The following is a 25,961-nucleotide window of genomic DNA, read 5'->3' as shown; positions in this document are numbered from 1 at the left end:
CAGGTCAGTTATTTTGCTATGAGAAACATTACATTTTCTTCTATATTCTTCAGTTTTTTGACTTTGTTATTATTATTTTTTGTATTGGCCCAATGGTATTGAGTACTCCCAAATGAGAAAACTCCTTGACCCCTATGGATTGGCACCTCTCCTATATTCTATGTTAGGAGAGTTGCCAGGACCAGAGGTGCCAAATAAAAATAAATAGAAATGGATCTCTAGAGTCTGCATATTGACTTAAAACACAAATTAACATTTTTGTTTTATTGTATTTTGTTAAACATTTCTCAATTTCATTTGAATTGGTTCCAGCCTTCTCTAGAGTTTTACTGAGGTCTAGGGGTTTGACACCTCTGGCCCAGAGCACTGAAAATTTAAATGACTTATTCAGGGTCACACTGCCAGGATGTATCAGAAGAGGAGCATCTATCAGAGTCAGCGTGATGTAGTGGTTTGACCTCTAGCCTTAGAGCCAAGAAACCCCAGTTCAAATCCCACCTCTGAATTTGGAGGATAATTTTTTGATTTTATTTTAATACTTCTTTTTGTTTCATGGAGTATGTTTGGTGCATTCTAATTTTCAGGGTTTTTGGTTTTGAACCTCTTCAGCCAAGCTATCAATTTCCTTTCTATTTTTTATGTCTCTCATTTTTTTCTATTTTTCCTCTAGCATTCTGATTTTATTTATAAATCATTTTCAAGTCTTTCAAAACTCTTGTTTCATCTCCTCCAGGAATTTTAGTTGAATCTGTGCCAAAGATGTCTTTTCCTTTGAGGTTTTTCCTTTAGATGTTTTAGAATAATTCTCTTTTGGGTTTGGATCTTGAGCATACCTTCCCATGGTGGGATTCTTTGCTGTCATTTGTTCATTCTTTCTACATCCCGAGTTCAGACTTTATTGTCAGGGCAAGACTGCACATTACTGGAGGGGAATGTCTGGGCTGGTTCTGTTGTTTATTTCTTGGGTATTTTGAGGACTACTTTATTCTAGGATCTCATGGGCAGCCTAGGATTGAGACCTGTTCAATGCTCCCAAAGTGCCCTCATCTAAGTTCTTCACTTTCTTGACATGGTTCAGTTCCCTGTAATATACCTGTAGGCTCCCCCCTCTTGGAGTTCTGTTGGACTCAGCCCCCAGCAGATGAGAAAACTGTTGGTTTTACTAACATTCCTCTAGTCACAAGTCTCTTCAGTTGGCACTGGATATGTGAGGTAGAATTGAGTACTGAGCAACATAGATGTCTGTTTGTACATATTCTTGCATTGTGCATAAATTTAGGCTCTTTTTTGATTAGTCTGGGAGTTCTTGCCTTATTGCAAGTTTCTTCCCTGTTAATTGAATGTTCTGCAAGGCTGGTCAAACCTTGTCTTCAGTGTACATAGATTCTCTGACCATCTTCCTATACTGATCTGGGCTAGGAAAATGGTTCATTGTGTGTGATACTTTTCTTTAATTTACTGATCAGTATTTGGTGTGGCTTCTTTTGGGAGACAGCTAATGGCACAGTGGATAAGAGTATAAGGCTTGGAATTGGGAAGACATGAGTTAAAATTTAGCCTCAGATGCTTATTAGCTTTGTGACCCTGGGTAAATCATTTGACAAACTCTGCCTCAAATTCCTCATATGTTAAATTGGGATAATATAACACCTACACACCGGGGTTGTTGTGAAGGTAAAATGAGATAATAATTATAGAAAACTTAGTACAGTGCTTGTCACCTATTCAATGCTATACAAATGTTAATTATTTAGAACAATAATTTTAAATATGTTTAGAGGAATTTTGGGGGCTGGGATAGAGGTTGGCTGTACTTTTTCTAGCTACCCTACTATCTTGTTCTTTCTCTCATATTGAATCTTTGAGTAGAGATTTTTAAAATAAATTTCAAGCTAAGGAGACCCTTCTCATACACTTTGTGGATAGTCAATATACTCCAGTGATACCAACATAATATCAGATTTCAAAGGAGGCTCTAGCATGTATATGTATGTGTGTGTGTATATAGTCAGTTAGATAGATGGATAGATATGGATAGTGTATATATATGTACATATATACACATGAATACAAGACATATGTGTATATATGTATGTATATGTGTACCTATTTATCTGTGCATGTGTGTATATACACATATACATATATATGTATATATCACACATATATATATACATTCTTTAGCAAGGATGTCCTCATATAATTAATCATCACAAGATCCATATGTCAGGCCTTTCTAGCTTGGCAGATCCTATAGAACTTGTTCCCAATTGGCATAGCATTCAACAGCTCAGAACCATTGTCATATCAAAATAAGGCTTGGAGAAAGATTTGAGACTGAAGAAGTAACACATTTCAATTCATCACGGATCTTGGCTTTTAGTAAGGCTTATCCATCTATCAATAAAGCCTATAATTCTTCTTTGCCTTACTAGATAAGATTTGGTACATGCTATGCCTGAAAAAAATAAGATGGTTCCTATTTTCAGGAGTTCCCATTCTATTGGGAGAGACTACACAAAAAGAGTTTCAACTACAAATTAGATAAGAGGCTTCCAAGGTCCTTGCCACACAATGGCAAAGCAGATGGTAATATTGCTTCATGAATTTAATTTCTCCTGAAAAAATAACCTGTTTTTTATTTGACCCATTTGACCTCATCAAAGACTTAAAGGGCAAGAACTTTACTTCCTAGTACTTCATTTGCTAAGGATATTATAGCAACCGTAGGAGGAAAAAATGTAGCTCACATTTTCTCAGGGTCTGCTTCCTAGGATAATGATTGAGAGGGCTAAGATAAATATGGGACCAATGGTCTTGGGATTGCTACCACTCCCTGGGTTCTTAGAAATTATTACAATGTGATACTTGGTTAGCAGTTGGTATTGTTTTTGATTATTAAAGATGGATCCCTTCTTTACAGGTAATGCACCACTCAGTGATCACTTCAGGACCAAGGCTAGAAGCAGTACTGTGGTCTGGGGCACATTACTCTTCCTAAGGCTCTTGGGTTCATGATCTGTATTGAGTTTTGAAAAGAGGCCATGGTTAAGGCTATGCTCCATCTCGTTCTCTACTAAACAATGTAAACTCCTTGAAGACTGTGACTATTTCATTTTTGTCCACTTTTCCCTAGTGCAGTCCCTGGCATATAGTAAGCACTTAATAAATGCTAAATTGTCAATTGATCCTAGCTATATTACTTACTGCCTTGGTGAACAGTTGCTATGTGCTTTTCTAAATCTCTGTTTCCTTGTTAATAAAAAGAGAAGATTGGGGGCAGCTGGGTAGCTCAGTGGAGTGAGAGTCAGGCCTAGAGACAGGAGGTCCTGGGTTCAAACCCGGCCTCAGACACTTCCCAGCTGTGTGACCCTGGGCAAGTTACTTGACCCCCATTGCCCACCCTTACCACTCTTCCACCTATGAGGCAATACACCGAAGTACAAGGGTTAAAAGAAAAAAAAAAGAGAGAAGATTGAACTATATGATCGTTAAGGACTATTCTAACTCTTAATTAGATGATCCTTGAGTTCCGTGAATCCTCTGACCCTATTTTGAACCTCTTTGAAGTTAGTAAACTAATTCTTAGGTAATACACATTCTATGACTGGGTCTACATAGATTAATTTTTCCATCTTGATGAGCTTTGCCAAAACTTGTGCCCCTACCCCGATAGAGCTTTCTAGAGCCCGAGGTTATCTTCATACTACGATGAGGAATAGAAAAAGATTGGTGAAGATAATATAATGTGTTGTTGTGTTATTCAGTCATGTTTTTGATGCTTTGTAACCCTGTGGACCATAATGTCTTTTCTGTTTTCTTGGAGAAGATACTAGAGTGGCTTTCCATTTCCTTCACGAGTGGATTAAGGCAAACAGAAGTTAATTAGCTTCCCCAAGTTCATATGGCTAGTAAGTGTCTAATCCTGGATTTGAAGTCAGATCTTCCTTACTCTAGGTCCAGTGCTCTATCTACTGAACCATCTAGTAGCCTAGAAAATATAAACCATTGTATAATGTTAGATAATATTTACTTTAATATTAACTTTCCTACTCTGCAAAATATAAGTAATTAGTAACAAAAACCAACTAACCTAGAAAAGAGATTAAGGAGAAAAAATAAGAACCCTCATACTTACTGAATGTCATGCTCTAAATAAAAAGATCAGAAATATAATATTTTGAGAAATATTTCTTTAAAAAGCCAAAATCTCTTAGAACTTAAAAGCAAAGAAAAATAAACAAGAATCACCAGAGCCTCCTGAAAGAATGAAATTCCCAGGAACATGATAGCCAAAATCCAGAGTTTCCAGATAAAGGGAAAATATACTGCAAACAAATACATAAGCTTCCAGAGAGAAATAATTCAGGTTCCAAGGAACCATAGTCAGAATCGTATGATTTGGTATCCACCACTTTTCTAGGGAAGGGCTTGGAATTTTATATTCCAGAAGGAACAAAGATATAGGATTACAACCAAGAATAGCTTACCCAACAAAACTGAATATAATCCTACAGTAAAAAATAGAGGTCATTTAGGCATTTCTAATGAAAAGACAGAAGTTGCAGAAAATTTTTAATTTCAAACTCAGAATTTAAGACAAAAAAAAGGTTGACAATATTTCTTAAAAAGCATAAGGGATTAAATGAGAATAAACTCCTTATATTTATACTTGGGGATATGTTGTATATCAATGAGGGGGTCCTGTTAGAGAAGGCCTGGGAGTTAATTTGGTTATGTCTTAATGCCCTTAAGAGAAGAATTGAAAGAGAATAGAGGAGGAACACATTGGGGGAAGTGAAAAAATCTAGGAAAAATTATTTCACATAATCAGGGTATACAACTAGAAATTTAATCAAAAAGGAAAGAGGGAGTAGGAGGGAGCAATGGACACTTGAAGCTTAACCTCTAAACTAAACATACATACATACACACACACACATATGAATATCTATGGATACAGAAATATTTCACTGAATTGAGAAATGGGAGGGAGAAGAGAATTAGAGGGGAGATAGGGAGAGATTAGTACTAAGCAAAACGAACTAAACAAATAAAATATTTCTATATCCTTTTGAGATGATAAAGAATGGTAATCTGAAGGGCCTCTGATTGGGGAATGGATGAACAAATTATAGTATACTAATGTAATGGAATAATATTGGATTGATGGAAATGATGAAGTGGATGATTATAGGCATATATGAACTGGTACAGAGTGCTGTTATCAGAACCAGGAGAATAATTTGTAACAACAACAATATGTCAAAGACAGATAACTTTCAAAGAATTAGGGATTCTAGTCAGTGCAAGAAATGAGGAATTCAGAGAACTTATTTATAATGAAACTTGTTACTCCATATCTTAATAGAGAGATAAAGGACTCAAAGCAGAATAAGAGATATTTTTTGGAAATGTCCAAGCAGAAACTTATTTTCTTGACCTTATATTTGTAACAGTGATTCTGTTTTTCTTTAATTCATAATGTGAAGGAGGGAGGAAGAGAAAGTGGATTTTTTATCAATAAAAATATATAATAAAAAAGTTATGCAATTGAATTAAATAAACATTAATCAATTAGTTAGTTGACTAGGATAGGGAATGAGCCCAATGTCCCAAAAGTCTTAATGTAGTTTTAGGTTTGAATAGCTTAACTTCAAAAGTAATAATATTTAAAATAAAAATAACAGTTTATAGGGAAGCTATAGAGCCACTATAGAGGTGTAGAGATGGGAGGTCCTGGATTCAGATCTGGACCTCAGAAACTTCCTATTTGTGTGATCCCAGTCAAGTTACTTTATCCCCACTGCCTAGACCTTACCATTTTTCTGCCTTGGAACCAATACACAGTATTAATCCTAAGCTGGAAAATAAGGGTTAAGAGTAATATTTTGGGCTTTATCATTACAGCTTTAAGCTGTACCAGGATGTTTGGGGCACTCTGCATGTAAAGATTTCTATTTAGATTAATAAAATCAATGCAGAATTTGTCCCTATCATTTAAGATTATTATTCAGACTGTAAGTTAATAAACCTTTATTAAACCATATGTGTCAAGCTCTGTGTTAAGCACTGGGAATGTAAAGAAAGTTTAAAGTCAATCTGTACTCTCAAGGAGCTCACAGTCGAACAGAGGAGACAATATGCAAACTTTAAAAAAACATTTAATACCAAAAAGATATATTTAGGATAAATTAGAGATAATCAACAAGTGGAAGGAATTAAGGTGAGAGGAATCAGGAAAAGCTTGTTATAGAAGGTGGCATTTTAGCTAAGAATTGAAGGAAGTCAGTGAAGCCAGGAGGCAGAAAGAGAAGAATAGGGAGAGATTTCTAGGCATGGGGGACAGTAAGAAAAAGTATTCAGAGTAAGGAGAGTATCTTGTTTGAGGAATAGAAAAGCAGACAATATCAGGGAATCAAAGAGTAATTAGGGAGAAATAAAGTTTAAGAAAATTGGAAAGATAGCAAAGGAACAAACCATGAGGTGCTTTGAATGCTAACCAGAGGATTTATGGATTTTTATTTGATGATGGAGTTGATGGGAATCACTAGTTTATTGAATAAAAATGGAGGGGTAAAGATGCATCATCAATTCTGTGCATTAAGAAGATTGATTTGATAGCTGAATGGCAGCTGGATAGACAAACAAAATGCTAACTTAATAGAGGAAGCATGAAGTATTTACCGTGTCAAAGAAGAGAAGGGAGCATAAATAAGAGAGATTACAATGATAAAATCAATAGGATTTGATTATTGGTGTTGACTACAATACAATAGATATTGACTATCCCTTGCATATAGGGGTAGGGATAAGAGGGAGTGAAACACAATACTTAGATTATGAGCCTGAGTGACCAGGAGACTGGTGATGCCTTTTACAATAACAGGGAATTTCAAAAGTGAGGCGTATTTTGGAGAAGAGATAATGAATGCAGTTTTCTACATGCTTACTTTGAGACGCCTATAGAACATTTACTTTGAGATACTCATTAGGTGTTTAAAGTGAATTGAGAGGTTGGGGTGAGAGGTTAAGTTTGGATAAGTAAAGAATTATGCAACAACTGTGAATCAAATACCATAAAATTCTTCATTGTTTTCAAAAGAAAACCAGAAGCCCTAATGCAGAAATAGAACTTGGCATCTTAAGTCTATTACCCAGTCAAAAATATGAGGTTATAATATATTAAACCTTATTTTTACACCCTCCTTCCATGTTACGGGATTTCCATTGAAGCTCTGTTTGATGTTCCCTTGTAGCAGGGAAGTGATCCTGAATTTCTAAAGGCAATACTAGCAAAGTGGAAGCCCTCAGAAGACATGACAATTCTTAGTAAATTGTAAGGTTGCAAGTATGAAACCAGTGACAAAGTAGACATGTATAAGCTAAAGATGAGCCTTCATAAATTCAAAGTGGCTCGTCTTCACAATTTTGGCTGTTAAATAATAATTTTGGTGACAACAGTTTCATAAATACTGTTCATTAAGATATGGACAGTTCATGTGATCCATATCAGTGAAGTTCACACTCATACTAAAATCATCAATATTTTAAATGTACTGTTACAATTTAAATTGTGTTGGTAATCAATACTAGTTCAATTCAACTTAACAGACATCTATTAAAATTTGAATGCCAGGGCACTGAGGACACAGTGACAAAAATGAAAATGGTCCCTGTTCTAAAAAATTATCACATTTATTTATATTTGCTGATGTTCAATCATTTCAGTTGTCTCCTATTTTTGTGACCCCATTTGGGGTCTTCTTGGCAAAGATAATTTAGTAGTTTGCTCTTTCCTTCTCCAGTTCCTTTTACAGATGAGGTAACTGAGGCCAACAGGTTAAATGATTTGCCCAGAATCACACAGCTAGTAAGTATCTGAGGTCAGATCTGAACTTCCTGACTGCAGACCATGTACTCCATCCACTGCACCACGTAGCTGTATATTTGTTATATTCACTAAATCTTTACCTTTCAGAAATGAACTTCATTGCCAAAGAAGATCTTTACTTGACAAAGTCTTCATATCTTTCCATGAAACATTTAAATATTCTCATACTTCTGGTCCCCAAGCTCTATTATCACCTTTCCTCTTTTCTCTCTCTACATTGTCTGCCTTGGTGATCTCATTCACTTTTACAACTTACAACTAGCCTATCTAGACTGAGAACTCCCAATTTATATCTGGTCCCACATTTCTTATCACTCTCTCCTGCAGAGGCTGTCACATAGGCATCTCAAATTTGTCAGAACCCAAATTCATCTCATCATTTTCATTTCAATCTCTGCTTTTCTTTTTCTGTCAAAACCACAACCATTCATCTAGTTAAGCAAGTTCAAAAAAGAGGAATCAACTGACTTGTCTCTCTTTTATCCCATTTCTACCAATCTATCAATTTGTTAAAAAAAAGTTGAGAAACTATGGGTTCTAATCACAGCTCTCTCATTTACTATCATTGTGAGCCTGGCTTGTATTTCTTCATCTATCAAAATAAGAATTTGCATTAGATGATTTCTAAGATCTTTTTTATCTCTAAATCCTCTATTACTAAAAGTATACTTCACTGAATTCTCAGTGACAGGAAATCACTGCACAAATCAATACTGGGTCATAACCAGAAGGGGAATGTTTGTTTTACTGCTGTACTTTAATAGTATTTATCATATAAGATAAAATAAGATGATGTTGTCTACTGTTATCATTCTTCCCTCACTTAAATTAAACAAACCACCTTTCATAAAACACAATAAAACTTCATTCCAGGTTAAAAAAAGATTGACAAAATATCAAATATGTCCCCCCCTAGTAAAATCAAAAGAATTGCAAACTATTAATGACTATAAATGAAAGAATGCTCAAAATCACTACTAATAAGAGTGATATGCAGAAATGGGCAGCAAACTGCTAACTTGCACCTACAGAACATGGCTGCCCATTTCTGCATATCACATAAGAAATGCAAATCAAAAAAGTACCTGAGGTTTTACTTCATGTCTAGAAAATGAAAAAATCTGACAAAATATGAAATGAGTTGATATTGGAGGAGTTTTGAGAAAAAACAAACTCAATGATATATTGTTGATGGAGCTGTGAATTAGTTTAACCTTTCTAGGAAACAACTTGGAATTATGCAATTAAGTGGCTAAAATATTTATACCCTTTGACCCAGAGATTGCACTTCTAGGCAGTTACTACAAGGATGTCATGAACTCCCTCCTCTCCAAAACGTTCAGTATGAGTCAAAATATTTGAGAGAGCTGGAAACAGAAGATTCCTGTTGGTTGGGCAATGGCTAAACAACTATATATTGTGCTATATCAAATGAAGAATACTATGAATACAGAGAAGCATAGAAAAAACCTGTATGAACTAATTCATAGTAAAGTAATCAGAGCAAGGAAAACAATATACATAATGACTATAACAATAGAAATGGAACAAATACTCATAAAATACTTGACAATGAGTAGTGAAAAACTATAAAGAAGTATTACTGGCCTGAATTAAGATATAGAAGACAAATGTGGCCATTTTACTGCAGTGTCCATTGCATGTGCTATCAGGTTTTTTTAATAGCTTTATCAGTGTTGTCTTTTTTTTTCCTCTCCTTTTTCTTTTTAAAAAATATTTATTATAAGGGATAGGTTTCTGGAGGAAGGAATAGTAGAGCAAAAGATGAAAATCTAGATGACATAAAAACAAAAACATTGATTTTTATATAATATCATGTATGTATACAGGTACATATTAAAACTTAATTTTTTAAAAAATTCTTTAGAACCAGGAGGGAAAAGATATACTTAGATGTAATCAATAGGTTTGCACTGTAGTTTTTTCAATTTTACACTATTTTGAATAATTCATTATTGGCTCAATAAGATTTTGTTAAAATAAATTTCATATGCATTTAAACTTAAAAATTAAATATCTACCATTATTAATTAAATATTAGAGAAAAAATTAAATATTTTAAACTCTATGGAGAAGCAGTATGGTGGAAAGTATAAAGAATGTAGATTCAAAGGAACTGAGTTCAAATTTCATCTCTGCTTATTAACCATAGTGACTTGAGGAAGTCATTAAACCCTTGTAGGTATCATTTCCCCTATATTAAAAGAAGGACTAGTTCAGAATTTTAAGAAGTAAGGGCTTTGGCTTGACCCCACAATCCATGTAAACAATGGGACAGTGGGAAAACAGGCTTGAAAAAAAAACAAAAGAATTTTGGATAGGCTGTAATCTACATATTGCAAATCTCATAGCATTAGCTTTCCTTCCCAAATCCTCTTCTACTCTTCCCTGTTTCTGTCAAGGAAACTATCCTTCAAGTAACCCAGTTTTGTAATCTTTGTGTTACTCTCCCTTACCTAACATAGTTAATCAGTTGACAGATTTTGTTGTTTCTACATCTGATATATCTCTTGCATATATTATCTTTCCTATTTACTCATTCTCTACCTTAGCTCAAGTTCTCATCTCCATTTACCCAGAGAACTGCAATAATATATTAACTGGTCTTCCTCCCTCACATCTCTACTGCTATCTAATCCATTTGACACACAGCTACAAAAGTAATTTTCCTAAATTAGAAGTCTGACCATTTCATATCTCTACTAAAAAAAAAAAAACTACTGGGTCCTCATTGACTCAATGAGTGAATATTATTTCATTATTAACTCTTTTTTATATTCATATTTGAAAGTTAAATTTTATAATATATATAATTATTAGATAAAATGTGTGTTTATATGACTTATAGATAATATATAATTTAGAAAATATTATATATATATATATATATATTTTACTAATAGGGGTATGTGATTCCCCAAATTTGGACATTATTGGGCTAAATGACCTCTGAAGTCTACTGTTCTATATCAATGATCCTATGAATGTCATGCATGAGATATTCTTTTCTACTAAGCCATAAAGGAGTTGACATCAGAAATATGATTTAACACCTACTTCCTTTCCTTAACATCAGCAAATCAGGGCATTGATGGGTTTTTTTTTCCTTCCCTTAGTCAGATTATTTTATTTCTCTTTTATTTGTACAAAGTCTTGCATACGGAGGTTCACCTTGATGTGAGTTGGCCTAAAACTTGATATCACAAGGGTAAGAAAAATTCACTGTGGTCTAGGGCATTGATGCATTAATTTATCTTTATCCGTGCTATGATGAATAAAAAATATGGATGTCATAATTAAATCATTACGCAAGTTTTGGGATAAAGCCAGAATCTAGCTTTGAAATGTTATACTTCAATATTTATTTTGTGTGGTATTTTTTTCTTATATCCTCCCTTTTTCAGGAATAAAGGGGGGAAATCTTGGCTCCTCTGACTCTTCACATCTTTTGACAATTGCCCTCTAACCTCAAGATCATCCCTCTAGATTATGTCATGTTTATACTGACCATCAAGCAGACAAAATACCAGTGGATCTGGAAGTGAAATATTTGTAAGATTAATGACCAGGGTACCCAAGAGGTCATGATGTGAAGTCTCAGTGTTTATTGTCTAAGAGTTTTTTCTCCTCTATTTTTCACTTCCTTGTCTTTCATGTAGATGTACAGTTACTCTTTTAGCCAGTCACTGTTAACTCCCACCAGGATCAAAGTGAACAAGACAGCCAAGCACTCTGCCATCCTGGCCTCACTTTTAAGGGCTGACAATCCAGCCAAGGGTTTAACAACATGGTGCTGCTGTTCAGAGCAGCCTTGGCTCACCAAGAGCTGTAGTTCCTAATGAGTTTATGCTCCTGATGCTCGAATGAGAACTTCTCCTGATCTCCAAAAGCGAATTCACAATTAGAGAGTGCTGAAATAAAAGGCAAATCTCCTTGTCCCACATGTGACTTCTGTTTCTAGTAGGGAGCCTTTCTTGAAAGAAATCACGTATGAGAATCTTTTCTTTCATGCACTGACCTATAACTTTCCATGTGGTTTGGGCTCTAGTTAGTTAAGAGATCACCTATTTTTTTTGGAATCAGGGGAAAGAAATCTGCCAAATTGCCCTGATGCATAACAAACATTTCCAATAATTACCATCCTACCCTGGCAGTCTCCAAATGGCTTTATTTTTCAAAGTTTGGCATTTCCAATGTTAATATGATCCACATACATTAGAAAATAATAATTATGATGATGATGGTAGTTGTAGCCAATGTTCATATATGTTTTTATATATATATATATAAGTGTATATATATATATAAATATATATATATACAAACCTACACACATATTTTACAATAACTCTGAGAGTTAGGTATATTATCCTAGTATTTCTCCCATGTGAGGAAACAGATTGGAAGAGATTAAGTAACTCAGGGATCAAAAAGGTCTCATAGCTAGTGAGTATCTGAGACAGATTTTGAATTTTGCTCTTCCAAACTTAAAGATGGGTATTCCCATGAAGATGACACTAAGAAGACAGAAATCTTATATTTTCATATTTTCTTCAGTAGCCACTACATTGTAAATACTCAGCATATTTTTCAATCAACTCTTGATGGTCATTCACCATTGGATTTTTAGCAAGCATATGTTAAAAGACTTTATACATGTGATCTGCCTGAATTTAATCACTTCAAATGGGGAAAGTAGATCAAGGCTTAGAGTTTTATAGCATTTTTCAGGATGCAGAGAATGTTTGAAAGACTGTTTGCCAAATATTTTAAGATCAGCAAAATCACCAAAGTGTTTTGACAACACATCTCCCCTTTAATGTCTAAAGCTGAGTGAACTCAAAGGTAATATTTTATCTTATGTTTCTTATTATTCACACTTGGCTCATTGATATTTTCAGAAACATTTGGTTGGATATTCATTCCAAGAAATTTCTCATCTATCAAGCTCTTTCCCTATAAAAAGGAAGTTGTATTTTTGCCAAAAGAAAAAGCCTATCAAGTTTTCTAGTTTGGTTTTAACCCCCAACCCAGGAGGTTCGAATCAATTCTACTTTTGGCAAAATGTATTATTTTTCCTTCTTGTATCCTCCCCAGATAGAGCTGATATTATCTTTTTAGATTAATAAAAGGGGAAAGATGTTACTCCAACAATGACACAGACCCCAGAACAATCACATGCTCCAGCTAGGTGCTCAAAAATGTACAGAATTGATTCAAATTCACTTCACAATTATGATATAAACTGGTTATTGGACTTCTGGATGTTGCTTATAGGCAAAGAATTTAAAATCATAAGGAGACTTGGAGTATCACAGTATAGCAGCAGGAGTACTCTATCTGACATCAAAGGGTCTGCTATGAATTTTTGCCATATAATCTAATCTCTCATCACCTTAGTTCCTGTATCTATAAAATAAAGGAGTTGATCTAGAGGTTCTCCAAGGTCCATATATGATCTTCTGTACAGATTTGAAGTGGGACAGAGCATGCTGAATGCTTAATATAGCAAATCTGTAAAGTATAGATTTAAGACAGAAGAAACCTTCTAAGTAACCAAATTATGAGGGAGGGAGGTCTCACAGTTTGTAGAATGCTGGGCTTGGAAACATCAAGACCTGTTTTAGATCCAACTTTACTGGGTAATCCTGGGGAAATCACTTAACCTCTAACTGCCTCAATTTCCTTGTCTGAAAAATGGGTATAATAGTAACACTTACCCCACAGAGTTTTTGAAAGGGTCAAATGAGATAATATTTTGAAACATTATAACTACAATTACTCCTTTAGGCTAATTAAACTCCCCAGTTTACCAACTCAGAATTGCAAGCCAAGAAATGGTTTGTCAAAGGTCACACAAGTAACAAATAGTAAAGTAGGTAGTTGAGCCCCAGTCCTCCACGTTAGATCCTATGCTTTTCCCACCGTACTAAATTCTTTAATAGCCATAACGTCATTCCTCTGAATTGCCTTATAAATCAGAAGATTATAGTAAGACATCTTCTATCTAGAGTTTGCAACAAATTAACCATGGCTATGCATCTCTGACCTACTCTGGCTTCATAAGGCAACTTCATTCACTACCAAAAATCCAGACAAAGAAACAAACAAAAATGAAGTGATTATTATCATTCCTCTCCAGAATTATGGAATATAAAAGTTTAAGCTCTCCAATATAATTCAAATATTAAACAATATTCTCTGGTTACTTTCACCTTACATTTTTAGAATAAGAGATGTATTATAATCAAGGCTATATTTTGGTTTTCTACCTGTTGTAAATATGCTCACATAGTTACTCCAAAACTAATTTAAATCATGCCATGAATATAACTGGTAAGCTTTGGACTTACCAAACCTTTACATGTTGAAAGTGCTACAGATGAGTTCTGGTGGGATCGTAAGGAGCCTTGATAAAAGCAGAATTCCTCTGGTGGGAAAGTGTGTACTGATTTAGTACCTTTCTTTCCTAACATTTGTACCATAAATCCAGGAGCTATTAGACCATCAGAAGTTTTAAGATCCATGTGAAAGTCATGTCCAAATCCATGGAGCCGAAGGTGAAGAGAATCGATTCCTAGATGAGAAGGTGATCTCTTTCTCCTTTGATGGTGCATAATTTCACGTGTCATATATTCTCCATTTGGGTGTACTTCATAAGCTGAGACAATTTCATATTCTGTAGGTCAAAGAGCAGAAAACAATAGAGTACAGTTCAGCCAAAGAAAAGAAATAGCAATGTTGTAAATGGAGTATTGGAAGTTTTACCAGTAAATGAGATATGCTTAAGAAAGAGGTCATGTAGGCTATCTCCATTGTCACTGTATAGCAAACAAATAGCTTATGAACTGGACCTCTGATTTTCTTAATATGTATGTTAAATTCCCAGGGATGAAATTTCTCCTTCCAATGAAAATGAATACTTATTATGCAATTTAAGGACTTAGAGAATTGACCTAAGAATTGACACTAAGAGATTAAGATAATTTGCCCATGATCATTTGCGACTTCCACAAAACAAACATGAGCTTCTGGATATTAGGATCAGCTCTCTAGCCTATCATGCAATCTTTCTTAACAAAATATAACATGCATGTATATGAGAGTATATGTGTGTTATAGCTATTTATGTGTATATTTATATGGAAAATATATACATACATATATATGTACTCATCTATGAATATATCTAAACATATTCTATTTTGTATATATATGTATATAGCAGCGTATTTGTGTATATGTATGTGTGTGTGTATGGAATAGATAGATAGACATGCAAAATGAATATAAATGCCCTCAAAAATCATTAGTATGATCTTTGGTAATGTTTCATGACAAAAGAAAATAAAGGATAATGGATTAATTTGCAAAGGAAGAAAAATAATGAAGCCTTATGAAAATCAAAATATCCTAATTTTTTGCAACTCTGATCTCTGTTCAACATATTGATTTTTATAAAAGATTAATTTTCTTATTCATTCATTAGTCGATTTTTTATTTGAGTGTTCATTATACTTACATTTGATTTTTAAAATAAAAGTTATACCATTCTAAAAAAGAACACCAAATGAACCCTTGAATACATAAATTTTGCATTTAACTTTTAATAATTGATGATATTCTTGTATAACATATCAGCTCCTTTTGAAAACAATTTGTTAGCTTCCTGTTGAAAAGGTTTGCTTTGCTTCTGATCAAGTTATATAGCATGTTTCATTAAGGCTTTCAATGCCATTCTTCTTCATATTACTTACAATTTTTAGCCTATCATGTACCTAGATAAATTACTTAGAAAAACCTTTAAAGTGACATTCGATTTTTCTGCCACCTGCACCAGTATCTAAGGCTGAAATCATAAGGGGTCTCATAAGAGTTAAGATCCAATAACCTTTTAAAGAAGATTTTTGGTTATTAACTAGAATGGAAAGTGGGAGGAGAATGAACTGGATTGTCTTTAGGAAATTGCTATGCCCTTTTAATAACCCAAACCTTCCTTCAAAAATGAAGGTCAATTTTTTAAATGCCAACATTCTACTTGTGGTGTTATGCAAATTGCTTTTAAATTTTTTTTCTAAATCAACACTTTGAGTGAGTGAAGCAGCACTGGAAAGTAGGAAGATACTTTAAATAATCCAACACCATTGATTAAGAAAGTACTGTCATGTTTAGGTAAATCTAGAGTTCTCAAAAAAAAAAGATGGGAGAGCTAATTTGAAAAATTGTTATTGTTCATTTATATAATCTGCTTTCCCTAGAAGCAACAGGAAAATAGGTGACATCTATGTATGCTCTTTGATCATAGAGTATTTAAAACCTAAATCTTTCTTTATTATCTAAAGCATTAATGTGTGCAAAATCAGAATTTGACCTCACTTTGTCTAAAATAAGGGACTTTTTTCATTGATGCCTATTAAGAATGTTGACAGTTGCTGCATTTTTATAAAGAAGTTCAAGGATTCGACTGTGCTTAGAGAAGAATCTTCTGTTAATATAACAGATTTTTTTCTGGAGTCTTTCTCTTTGCTTTGAAATTTTTTCTTGTGCACACATACATGCATTCACACATATATACACAAATCAATTGGCTTTCTTATTTGGTTTCAATATGGAATAATATTGGTTAAAGATGCCCATGGCTAAGGCAATTGTATTTGTTCCTATTTTTTTTTATTTCTTTACAATAAGCATTAGGCCAGAGATAGAGGCATTTTCTCACACAAGGTGCTCACTCTAGTTGAGACATTTTCTTCATGCTTCTCCACAGATTTAAATGCCTCAGAATTTTCAATGAATTTGTGTTTCCCGAATTTAGATGTCATAAAGGTAAATGTGCAAATATTATGATAACAGCTCACATTTATGGACAGCTTTACATTTTGCAAAGTATTTTAGTTTTATTTATGTAATTTTCATTTGATCCGCACCACTCCCCTTATGAGGTAGGTAGTATTTATCTCCATTTTACAGGGATAGTTACTGAAAATCAGAGTGGTTTCGTGACTTATTCATAATAATCCAGCCAGTAAGTGATGAAGTTAGCATTAAAATTCAGATTTTTTTATACTTGGGATCCTGCCCTCCATCTACTAACCAGACAGCCTTTCTGCAAGTATACATTAATACATTCATGTGCTTGCTCCTACCTATTCTAGTGGTCTACAACATAGAATAAGAAACAGACAAATATTTCCTCTTTCCTCAGCTTTGCAGAGAGGGAGACAATGAGGCCTCACCACAGTAGTCATATTTAAGTGAAAATTGAAAATAGAGAGATGTGAAGAAACAGAATATCAGAGCAATGTTATAAAAGTGAGTTAACCCGGAATCAGTCCAAAGCTAAGCATTGGTTCACACAATAATCAGATGGAGATCAAGAAGCCGAGCAAAGAAAAATGGCTAAATATACAAGTAAATGGAACCCTAAGATTCTTAGAAACAAGAATAGATGGAAGATGCTAACACCCACCTCTTATATGGTGCTGATTGTGGTAGAAACCAATAACATACAGATACCACTATTCACCAAGCTTGTTTGAAACTTTGAATTTATTTTCGTTGCTTTTCTCTTACTCATCAGTCATTCATGAGTTATAAAATCCTACTGAATCCAACTTCATGACTGCCTGTCTATTCCCATTGCCATATCCCTATTATAAGACCTCAGCTATGCCATTCAAGAAGTTTGCAATAACTTCCCATCAAGAGTCCTGTCTTTATTCCCTACCAGCACTGGCGAACCTTTTAAAGATCATGTGCCTAAACTGCACCTTCAAGCCCCCTTTGAGCACCCAGCATTACCCCAGAGAGAGAAGGGAGGAAGTGCTCACATTGGCTTATTAAGCAGAGGGGCAAGGCATGCAAAAAAACGTTCTCAGGTATGGTGGAGAGGGGAAATGGAGCAGCCCCCTGCAGTATGTGGAGCATACATGCCATGTCTTCACCAACATGGCATGTCAAACTACTTTTCACATTACTGTTAAGTCTTCATACTACAGTTCAGTCATTTTTGTGCCATGTCTGACTTTTAGTGGCCCCATTTGGGGATTTCTTGACAAAGATATTGGAATGGTTTGCCATTTCCTTATCCAGCTCATTTTGAAAATGAGGAAACTGAGGCAAACAGGGTTAAGTGATTTGTTCAGGATCGCACAGCTAATAGTGTCTAGGACCAGATTTGAACTCATAATGATGAGCCTTCCTGACTCCAGATCTAGGGATCTATCCACTATACCACCTAGTTGCTCTTCACACTATTATAATAAGATTATTATTTTTTTATGCAGAGATTTGATCATGTCACTTCCTTATTTGGAAATCTTTAGCCGTTCCCCTTACTGCATTCAAAAGCTTTTGTCTGGCACTGAAGACTTTCTATAACTGGGTTTCACTTATTTATTTAGCCTTATCTCATCTTATTCCCATCTGCACATGTTGTCTCTAGTTAAGCTAAACCACTGTCTCCTAAAGTTATGCATATTTCCAACTTAACATTATGGTTTGATTTTTTCTCTACATTTGAAGTTCCTCAACTTGCATTAAGCATTCTTTACTCTACTCCACTCTATCCCTTTCCTATCCCCACATTTGCCACCCCACCCCCCAGTTACATCTCATAGAGCAATGTATAAATTACTTGTGTTTTATGTGTTATTCTTCTTCATACCCTATGAGATGTAGGAACTATGTCAAAGAGAAATGTTATCACTTTCAATACTTAATATAAAGGTTTGTGGTAAACTTTAAAAAGAATTTTAAAGGAAGAAAATAGGGAAAGGGAAAAAGAAGAAAGGCAAAAAAGAAAGGGAAGTAGAAAGGAGGGAAGGAAGAAAGCGAGGGAGGTTCTTCAGCCCTAAAGTCAGAAGATAAAGTGGCCAGCTGTTTTGAAGAGTATATTGATTGGGAAAGTATTAGTTTCTGGCAAGAATTAAGGAGAATGCAGTAACAAAAAATATAAAATATTAAACGAGAAAAGCTTTAGGAAATTAAATTCAGCCATCAAAAATAGCTTATTTGAAACACATTTTTACAGGTTGAATAAAAAAGAAAAAGTTAGCTCTAGCAATGACATTTAATAGAAACAAATGTAAAGTATTACACATGGATCAAACAATCAGAGTCACTGAGAGAGGTAAGACAGTGTTATTTTTTCCTAAAAAAGAACTGGATGTTTTAGGAGATTCCAATGTCAATATGTCTTTGTATTTTGATAGGGTACTCCCCAAAAAGCTTAAGTAATCAGAAATTACCTTGAAATTGGAACAGTGTCCAAAAAGAGGGGGAGTGATAGTTCTACTGTACTATATCAATAATAGTAATAACATGGAAAAATACAGGATAATACATGTGCATATATTATGTTTATTTGTTTAAGGTTGGCAAAATGTTTTATATATTATTTAATTTAGGCCTCATAAGTACTCTGTTCAGTAAGAGGGATAGGTGTTATTTTAAGCCCATTTTACAGATGAGGAATGGAAACTGAAGGAAGTTAAGTAATAAGTGAAATAAGAAGTTAACTCCTTGCCTTTCTAGACTTTAAGACTAACAATCTATAGTATGTTGGCTCTCAGGTAGTTTACTAAATGTCATATAAAAAGTAGACTTTTTTTGCTTGGCTATGCAGGACAGAACTAGGGGCAATGGGTAAAAATAATAGACAGGATTCAATTCAATAAATGGAAAAACTTCCAAACCATTAGAGCAATTCAGAAATGGACTATTTGCATAAGTCCATAATTTAGTGGTAGGACCTATGAATTCTTTGGCATAGGACTCTTTCAGTAAAGAGCATCCTATACTAATACAGGCAGATCTTTTCTGCTACTTAAAGTCTTAAGAGAGTGACTTAATTCCCTGAGGAGGTAAATGACTTCCCCAGTGTCATACAGCCGGTTGGTGCCAAAGATAATACTTGAAATCAAATCATCTGCATTTAAAATCTTATTTATTATTGTTATCATCATTGTTATTGTTAGTAGTATTGCTCTTATTGTTACTACAGTGAGTTTCCAGGGGAGGAGGAATGTCTACCTCTTGGGGACAAATACTCCTATAGGGAAATACTGTACAGGGAAGGACTGCTTTATATATCAGTTGAATTATAAGATTTCTGAGTTCCCTTCAAACTCAGATTCTTTTACCACCAAAAAATCATAAATGAATTGAATGATGAAAGTTTAAGCATGCTTCATAACTACTTATAATATTTCTGTATACTAGTTCAACTTACCTCTACAAGGACATAATTAGAATTTTATTGATCAACAATTTAGATTTCAGAAAAATGGGAACTGACTACAAATTTATTTTTACTGGGCATGGAGTGAGGAAGCCAAGGTAAAATTAGTTATTAGTCAACATCTATTGAAAGAACACAGAGATGACAGGCTTTAACTAAGTTACACTAAATCTTGGATATCTAAAGGGATGAGTGAGGACACTTCCAATTAATTATCACTGCAATTAATTGACTTTTTCCCCTACTGTATATAACACACAATTGATTCATGCTCACTTTCATTGTGGACCCAAAGTGTTGGCTGCCTTTGTCATTTTTACACAGTTCTCCCCAAGCTCTAATGTGACTATTTCCAAATCACTGGCCTTGTAATGTTATCTATTCAGCTGTAGCAATGAAGTGATGACAGAAGTGAAGCTGGATTGTTCAAAACAAGAGCTATTTAGTGGCTCTCACTGACTACATTAAAAGATAATAACTCTTTCCAACAAAAGTATTTAAGCGGATAAATAATATTAAAAGCCTTTAGATGAAATAGTGTGAGCTTTACTCTTACGGTTGTACCCTTTGTTCCTTCTTTGTATAAATATATCCTTTTTCTAAAAATGATGTGTCAATAATTGTCAAGTAACCTCAACAGCTGCATACATCTTCTGATATAGTGATAAGAATAAGATTCATGTTTTATTTGAAAAGGAGGGAGAAGAAATGTGGCCAAATGAGACTTCCATATCTAGGAGCCAATTCGGACCTAAAGGAATTTTCACTTTTAAGCATACCCTTTAAATGACATGGAAAATCTGACATCTACGGATTTAATGAACATAGAAACCAAAAGATTCTATCTCACACCACACATTCATTACTCAATGAAAAGTAATGTGGACACATTTTAATTGGTGCAATTTTACAAATAACTCAAAGATATTCAAAAGATGTCTTAATCATGAAAAACTTTAGTCAGATATTTTAATTGTAAGACTTGATATTTTTGAGCCTAATTGAAATTAAACTGAAAGTTTTTGTACAATTTTCGTAAGAGGAAAAATCTCTCAATGATGACTCATTCACATCAGTACCTTGGACTGCTCAGTTTTCCAAGATCAGTTTTGTTGCAACAATAAGCAGTCAAATATACAGTCTTACCAAGTCATGGCATATTGGGCCAAGCTAAATACTCTATTTCCAACCTTATATATCCATGATATTCATGCATTATTCTTTTCATCATCATCGTCTATGCTGTGTCAAGTAAACAGGAGTTCTAACATTACTGCTAATCTTTACTTTGAGTCTAGCTTATCCATAAATGGATTCTGAAGTTAGCTTAAAATTAAAATCAAATAATGAAATATAATGAGTGAAAGTCTAACAGTTCAAATGATTTTGCTTCTTCATTTTTATCTGGCTTTATATTATTTTGATTATGAATGAAAATTAAAAGAATAAGAGGCGTCAAGATCCCTGCTATTATTAGTCAATGACAAAATATATCCAATTGTGATGTGATTTGGCATATTTATTTCCTGAAAATAAAGTTGATCTCTCAAGGTGTAAAACCACTATTGCCTCCATGAAAATCTTTTTCAAAATCAATTTTTATGGTGCTTTGTACTTATCCTAGTCACTTAAAGTAGGAAGCAGAAATAGTTTCTATAATTTTTAGGGCCAATTATTAAATTGGATATACCATTCCCAATGTGTTTTGATCTACACCAACATTTTATATAGTTTTGGTCATGATGATGCCAGGTTGTGTGATCATCTATAACACTTAAAAGTATTGTCAGTAGATTGGATAGACACACTGAGTGTGTGTGAAGGATGTACACTGAACAAATATATCATCATGTAAAGTGCATCATTCCAAACCTAAAAGCACTATAAAAATGCTAGCTTTATTTTATACTCCATCTAGTCTTTTGCATCATTTCATTGCAACTAATGGAAGCCCAGTTTAATTAGTTTGCCTAGGTTGTCTTTCATTGTTATGATACCTTACTACTTTGTTTTATTTTGTTGCAAAGACTTAAAGCATGTTATCTTAAATATGCATGTTCTTGATAACATAAGCACAGATGAGAGCAGATTAATTATAGCTGTGGGGTGCATGCAAATTAACCCAGGAGTCAAGCGGAATGTGAAGCGATAAAGAATCATAAGTAAAGCCAGAAACTATGACAGAAGTCATCTAGTCTCAAAGCCCTCATTTCCCATTTGAGGAAAGTGAGACCTAGCAAGGTTAGGAGACTTGCCTTAGATCACAGTTAGTAAGCAGCAGAGAGAAGATTTTAATTCAGTTCCTCAGATTCCACAGACATTATCTTTAGAGCATATCCAAACTAAGCCCCTTGTTTGACAAGGTAACCAAAACACAAAGGTCAAAAAGTGTGAGTTGAAAAAAGGCAGGATTCTAACTCGGGTCTAAAGGCTAAAGTCCAATTCTTCTCACATAGCTTGCCTTCTATTTACTGTTGGCTCAAATTATTCTCGGAATACTTATTGTTTGATTGATATTAATTAAAATTCACAAAGGACATGGAGTCACATATTACCAGGCTGACTTCTGATTTCTTAAAAAAAAAAATAAGATTTTCAGAGGTAGGAAGGGGAAGGCCAATTTGTAGATAAGATATTTAGTATTCTCAGAGCTTTACTTCATGTAAAAGAATAAAGCAAACTACATTACATGATCTGAAATGAAGTCATGAAAAAGGATCAAGGAAATCTCAAGAAAAAGGGGAAAATCTATACTGAGATAACCTCCCTCTACCAGCACTAAACATTTATTTCACAAGAACTTTGTAATGTTTACATTTAGCGCCCTCTAGTGGATCTCACCTACAGTGGTGCAAATCTCAGCATTGCCCTTTTGTTTTTAACACTTTAAAATAGCATTCAGTATCAATTAAGGCAGCATTTAAATATTTTCTGTACATATTAACTGTTCACCTTTATTTTTCTTGCCATGATCCTATGCTCAGGTATTTTCAAACTCAATTCTTTTAACTAATCTCATCACTTTTGATCTTATTGTTCTGAAACTTAGGTCTTTTTTAAAAAAAGCTTATTGAGAACCTGTGTTAAATATTTTTTCTTAGTTATGACAGAATTTATATACTTAAAGACTAATAACAAATTTTAAGAAACAAGCCCAAGAAAAAGAATGCTTCATTATACTTGCATCCCTATGTCTTTTTTTTTTTTTTAGAATGAAGGGCCACATACCCAACAAATTTTAATGCCATATTATTAAAATACCTTTAGTGATGCTTAAATTGAGCTCTGCATTAAAAACATTACGTGTATCAATGCGTGATTTTTTACACTGTATATTTTTCTTATAAAATAAAATAATGCCAATTAGTTTAGTTCCACACTTTTAGCATATAATTACAAGTTTTTAGCATATATATATTTTGTCCACAGGACCCGTAGAATTGAGACAAATCCACTTTAAAAATCCGAAAGATTCTATGAAGAACAACCAACAGTCTTTAGGATAATGCGTTAAATTCCAAAATAAGTAAGAATACTTTTTCATTTCATAAGCAGTAGCTTGATATTAATAGTAGATCATAACCCTTCTCTGTGATTTCTATATCGCTACTCTTATTTTCTTAAAGTTTCATGTTCCCCCACCCTCATTTTCTCCAGCCAACACATCTTAATGCTCCTTTCCTAACATTTGACTTTATTTCCCTGGTAAGCAGTCGTTACAGTTTTACAAGGCAATACAATAAAAAAAAAAAATACTAACGCTAGGCTAATTTGCGGGTGTACTATGAGGAAATAAGAAGAAAGCACAGTAGTATTTTTTAATTGGGGTTTGATGTGTTCCTTGCAATTATGACCACTTACAGTACCATATAACCGAGTTCTGAGAGAATTTATGAGCTGCTGAGTTTCGAGGATTAGAATCCCAAACCTTATTGACTTACCACTGTTTTCCACCAAGTCCGCTAGCTCTGAGTGCAGTGAGGGATTCGGGAAGTTTTGGCTTCCAGGAACGCCAGCTGCTGTTTCCACAGCACACACAGGTGCACGCTAGAAAACATTTGCAAACACTTCATGAGATCAAGTCAAAATAAAGGAAAACAAAAGGCAGAGGGGTGGGATACATTTGTCATCCCCCCTCCCATGCACCAAATTAAAACACGTCTCAGTAATTAATTCAGAAATTCTAGAAATAAAAGGTAGCTTGAAAAGAACTTACCTTTATTTCTATTTCAAAGAGCAGCAATAACCAGAACACAACCCAGCTCCTTAAGTTCATGGCGATAACCCCCTAAAGTCCTTCCTCTAAATTAAAAACACTCACTACAAGACGCAAAATACACCACTATTACACCTAAATAGTCCCTTTCTTCAGATCTTAAGACTTCAAGTAATTTGAATTATGGAGTTATTCATCCAATTGAACTTTGAGTGTCTTTAAGGCAAAGTATTCTTGCCACAGCTGCACGGTTTGCAAGTCTGCCAGGGAGACAATTCAACACCATCTAATGCAAAGAATTATTTCTCTGGCGTGAGCTCGGGTGCCAGAAAGTGTTATTGTTGCTCTTCTGCCCCGAGAGAGGGTTGGCTGTGGCAGCGGCGGCGGCGGCGGCAGCGGTGGCAGCAGCAGCAGCAGCAGCAGCAGCAGCAGCAGCAGCAGCAGCAGCAGCAGCAGCAGCAGCAGCAGCAGCAACAGCATTAGCTGGGAACCCTTAGAATTGCAGGAGAGGAGGGGGGAGAAGAGGAGGAAGACGGGGAGGAGGGAGACAACCAGGAGGAGGGGGTAGGAGGAGGGAGGTAGTCAGGAGGAGGAGGAGGAGCAGGGATGAGAGGTATGTTTATAGCCCCCGCTGGGACAGCAGCAGGGAGCCGGTGGCAGGGGAGGATGGGCTGGCTGCAGAACTGGAGGGCAGGAGGCCAGAGAGTGCTACCCGCTTTCCACTGCAGAATTCACTATGCCAGTTAGTCCCTTGTGAACTTCGGCAGCCGCAGCAATTCACCCAGTCGCCTCCACTCCTCCCCTCCCTTTCCTCAGCTACTCTTTCTAATCCTGGTCAGTAACCCGCGGCTCTTGAGTGACAGACCTGCCCAGCCAACTGAGAATCACAGCACCTGCAGCAAGGCTAGCGAGTAAGGGGCTGTCTATACACTCTAGGATTCCCAGGCAGGAACTCTGGGTCGGTGTCTCTGATTCCTTTTCCTTAGCTATATACACGGAGAGCAAGCTTATCAGTGGACACTGTGAAGGGGACAGGAAAGTGATGGAATCACCTCTGTCGCCAGGCAACTTCTGATCCTGGCTAAGTGCTACTGAGTAGCTGCTTCCCCGGCCAGCAATGAGCAGAAAGAAGAGGTAGAACTAGTCAGAACTGACCTGAAAACATACCTTCAAAGCAAACTGCCACAAACTGCTCTGAGTTGGACTTAGAGGACCTGTAAGATCCCAGGGAGCAGCTCTGATCCTATGAGTTGCTGTTATTTCTAGAACACATTGCAAGGAGAGGTCACTTTCAAATCTCGAGGGAGGAAAGAACTGAAGAGAGGTTACATGAATTTCTTCAGTTTAAAATTATCCTATTACCTTTTTTTCCCACTTTTTATCTGTTTAGTTTCAGCTTTCACATATCCCTTTTCTTTCTCCGTCTTTGTCGCCCTTTATCTTTCTTTGTCTAGTTCTGTCTGCTCACTTTCTTCCCCCCTCTCTCTCACTCCCTCAACATTCAGAAGTTTTATTTTAATGGATCAAGTAGCTGGACTCAATTGCCTTCTTTTTCATTTTCCATGCCTAATCCTTCCTCGCCCCTCCAT

General features: G+C 35.1%; 1 protein-coding gene across 1 annotated transcript in view; it reads right to left on the bottom strand.

Annotated features, from left to right (window-relative positions):
* Window positions 1-24,432, bottom strand: part of ADAMTS16 (ADAM metallopeptidase with thrombospondin type 1 motif 16) — a 242,995-nt gene extending 218,563 nt beyond the window's left edge. The window contains exons 1-3 of the mRNA XM_044657869.1: window positions 24,373-24,432; window positions 24,098-24,203; window positions 14,269-14,594 (exon numbers count right to left, since the gene is read on the bottom strand). Of these exons, the coding sequence (XP_044513804.1) occupies window positions 14,269-14,594; window positions 24,098-24,203; window positions 24,373-24,432 (492 nt within the window). The remainder of the gene's footprint in view (window positions 1-14,268; window positions 14,595-24,097; window positions 24,204-24,372) is intronic.
* Window positions 24,433-25,961: the final 1,529 nt, after the last annotated feature.

Source organism: Gracilinanus agilis, chromosome 1, assembly GCF_016433145.1.
Source record: "Gracilinanus agilis isolate LMUSP501 chromosome 1, AgileGrace, whole genome shotgun sequence".
Lineage (NCBI taxonomy): Eukaryota > Metazoa > Chordata > Mammalia > Didelphimorphia > Didelphidae > Gracilinanus > Gracilinanus agilis.
Note: the sequence above shows the minus strand (reverse complement) of the source record. Positions and strands in the feature narration are given on the sequence as shown.